Source organism: Clytia hemisphaerica, unplaced genomic scaffold (genome assembly GCF_902728285.1).
Source record: "Clytia hemisphaerica strain Z4C2 unplaced genomic scaffold, Clytia hemisphaerica genome assembly, whole genome shotgun sequence".
In the NCBI taxonomy this organism is placed as follows: Eukaryota; Metazoa; Cnidaria; class Hydrozoa; order Leptothecata; family Clytiidae; genus Clytia; species Clytia hemisphaerica.
The window spans coordinates 134,998-138,677 of record NW_027104448.1 but is presented as its reverse complement, the minus strand read 5'-3'; the positions used below and the strand labels follow the sequence as shown (position 1 = coordinate 138,677).

General features: G+C 34.5%; 1 protein-coding gene across 1 annotated transcript; it reads right to left on the bottom strand.

The window, feature by feature from the left end:
• Window positions 1-609: 609 nt before the first annotated feature.
• Window positions 610-2,771, bottom strand: LOC136821035 (uncharacterized). Its single transcript, XM_067077270.1, has 4 exons — window positions 2,627-2,771; window positions 2,315-2,366; window positions 1,805-1,975; window positions 610-1,113 (listed from the first exon to the last, which is right to left on the bottom strand). Exons 1-4 carry the CDS (start codon window positions 2,717-2,719, stop codon window positions 833-835), a joined length of 597 nt encoding a protein of 198 aa, XP_066933371.1. The 5' UTR covers window positions 2,720-2,771; the 3' UTR covers window positions 610-832.
• Window positions 2,772-3,680: the final 909 nt, after the last annotated feature.

Genomic DNA, 3,680 nt, shown 5'->3' with positions numbered 1-3,680 from the left:
CTCGTTTTTAATTTAAACTCAGAGTTAAAACTCTACCCCTTCCAAACTAAGTTAAAGCACTTCCAAATCCTTCGTGGTTATAAAATTTCGTGGGAATTTTTCTTTTTCTCAAATATTATGACTTTTATTGTATCTATTGGGTGCATAAACAACATCAGTAGATTCCAAATGTGAATATGTCCTTTCTGGCGTTCTATTTGAAGATTCAGCGAAAAAAACGAACGGCTTTTCAATGTACAGCTGACCAAGTCTTAATAAAGCTCTTTGAGCCAACTCGAAATGGGGCTTTCACCCGGGGGAAGGGGGGGGGGGTCACTTAGGTAAAATTGGGTATGGGGACGTGCCGCTGGCCAGGATCCCTTTTTTAGACTGAAACTTTCTGACAATTTTGCTACTCAAGCTAAGAATGCCATATTTACAGCATTTTCAATTATAAATTGCCAGTTACCCTTAAGTAGGGCTCACTTATTTCACAAAAGTACCATTTTACGCTTGAGAGATACTTAAAAATCTAGTCTGAATTAGGATCCTAACCTAAGAATGCTGTAAAAATTTTTTTAGGATGATTTTCCCAAAAAAGTTAAGAATATCCATTATGAACTGGATTTACACCATTCTTATAAAAAAAGCGTGTAATTCGATCTCAAAGGGACAAATTAGAAAGACATTCGAATTACAACTTTTCAGTCGAGTGGACCAATATTGTTTGAATTACAGAAATATTCGAATAATATAATTTCGAATTAGAGAGAAAGTCGACGTGTTGCCTGTACAGACGACCACAATTTTTGATCAATCGTGTGTCAGGATAGAGGCTAGACTGTACGTGGCATTACAAAAAGTTGATCATCTCAAAATTCGACACTAAACATGGAGCTGGGTCGTGATGATTGTCAGACAAACCAACAATGAGGTTATATGATTGTTTAGCTTGTGTATTCATCACAGAGTCTACTTCAACCCCATCAATTGAAATAGCATATCGGTATTGGCCATTGTTAACATAACGTTGGGAGATCTCAATGTGATATAGTTGGTCTATTTGCATGTCATTCTTGGAGTATATATAATTTCCATCGCCGTTCACCGTAGCTGAAATTTGCATCACATTATCTGAAAAATACAAAATAGCGTTCAAAGTATTTTTAGGCAGATTTAAATCTAGGGGCACGGGACGGCAAAAGGGAAGGTAACGCTGGAATTCACGGCAAGTTTGTCAAACACATAAGATATTGACTTTTTAAAAACAGGAAATGAACCTGGCCGATATAATGTGGAGCCTGACATGCCTGAATCTATCCATGAACTCTGATATTTTAGTAAAAGTGACAGAGATACAGTCTGACTAATACATCTTCCGAAATTTAGTGTTTTACTAAATATGTCATGCCCACCAATATTTTTTCTCTTAAGGTATGCAAGATTTAAAGGCACTAATTTTCTACATAAGTCGAGCGACACGCATGGTTTTCTTACAAACGTTGTATTGGAAGGAACATTTAAAACCGTTAAAAATGATAAATGAAAGACGCGAAAGCAAAGGAAGTGCTAAATCAGGCTCGGCGGAACAATCGTAAAATTGGAGAGGCTGAAAGCGCAAAATTAGATAAAATTTGCTAGGAATTTGAGAAAAAAATCTCATTTACTCAAAAGTGGGGAGGGTTAAGTCTCCCCAGTCTCCCCGCTTCCGCCGGGCCTGTAAATTCAATCTGCCACCGGCTAGTATAAAGGCTTTACTACTTGCCTAGGAAAAAATGAAAACTCGCCTCCAGCTTTTGGCTTGAAACTCAATGGGATAACTTACTCCAGATGTAAATACATGGATTTCTACTGCCATAAGCAGAATGTGTTACACAAAATATAGTATTCCAATATGATGTGACCGGAGCAGTCAATTTGAGATCAAATTCGATGTGCCATTCAGGAGAATATCGATATATGTTGGTGAGCAGATTGCCAAACGATGGACTTCTTTCTATAAAAAAATTCTCTAATTTGTCAATCATCTCTTAAAAATTCTATAAGAATACTGACAAATAGACCTTTTCATAAATTTTGTCACGAACATCATTTGTTTTGAAATTATTGCCAAGGTGATTAACTCCCAGCGGATTTTATTAGCACTTCTTTCTATTTGTAAAAAATTGTCTCAAGGGACGTAATCACCATGGCAATTGTTTGAATACGAGGTAAGTGATATTCGTGACGTAATTTATGAAAAGGACAATGCCAATGAGTACTGGCAAAATTCAACTTTTTCACACTGTGGAATGAACAAAATACTGGAAATTCCATTCAACAAAAACTTTTGTACCTTCTCGAAAAGCAGCAATTGGTTCAACCCCATGGTTATTCTTTGGTATGGACTAAAATGAAAGGAAAAATAAAAATGATATTTAGCTTGCTACCTCCATTAGAGAATGAAAATATTCAAAATTTGACCTTTAGATTTTTTCTAAGCCTAAGAGAAGAGACTTGGAAAAGCCGAAATCCCATCATTTAAGGTCCGTACATAATCAGCATTTTTTATTTTGCGCACCCTCCCACCGGGCTAAATTTTAGGAAAAAGATTATGTTCAATATAAAATGAATATATCATAGAAAGCCTAAATAAACAAATGTCTACCTTCTTATAGCATTTAAAAGACTCTATCACCACAATACGAGTCACCAATATAAATGACAAGGCAATTTTCCTAATGATACAGCCCTTGAGCATCGCATACAACTATCCTATCCTGTGACCCTCTATGTAAAAATTTGCTCGACAAATAATCACGATAAATTAACAAATATATAATTTTCTTCTTACTTAAGATTATATCATATGTTGTTATGAATAATATATTATTATCCTGTTTATATTACTAAATTGACGGTATTTTTATGTACATTGAGTATATTGTTTCAATCAATCATCAATCAAATGTGGAAATATATATATAGTGAAAAGAAAAATTAATGAATACGAAAATAATATAACCAAAACATTTATGAATAGGTATTAGTTATCGCATAGTGCAGAGTGCAATATGGGATTTATTTTTCAAGTTTTTTTATTTTTTACGAGCCTTTAGGCGAGTGATAATAACAGCTAAAATAAAAGAACGAGAAAAATCGACCCCTTTTGCACGAGGTATTATGTGATAATTGCTTTATCACAAGACTTGAAAAATCTACTTTCTTTATTTATTTCTCAAAGAAATTGACGTCAAAAAAAATTAAGCTGTTGCATTGATCAGTGCAATAAATGAAGCGCAACAGTTCAAATAAAACGAACAGTGCAATAAATGAAATTATTATCCGACGCGCGTAAATAGCGACATTTGATTGGCTTCTTTGCTGTCCAATATTTTCGAATATACAGGGTGTCCCTAATAAAAGTATCGAGTTTGAACATGCGATTGAGTAGAAAGTTTTAAGTGTGTATTCACAAAATTGTATTTTAAGCTCTCCCTCTTTTTTCTTTGTCATTACGTAACAATATGTGATGGAGAACGTTCTTATATTTTAGCGATAACACACACAAACTTTTTTACTCAATCGCATGTTCAAACTCGATACTTTTATTAGGGACACCCTGTATAGCTTCCAGGATGCTACATATTTCGAAAATTGACGTCACACAACGAGTTCAATGACAATTGAGCATCTTCTTTTTGATGTTACGTCACAAAATA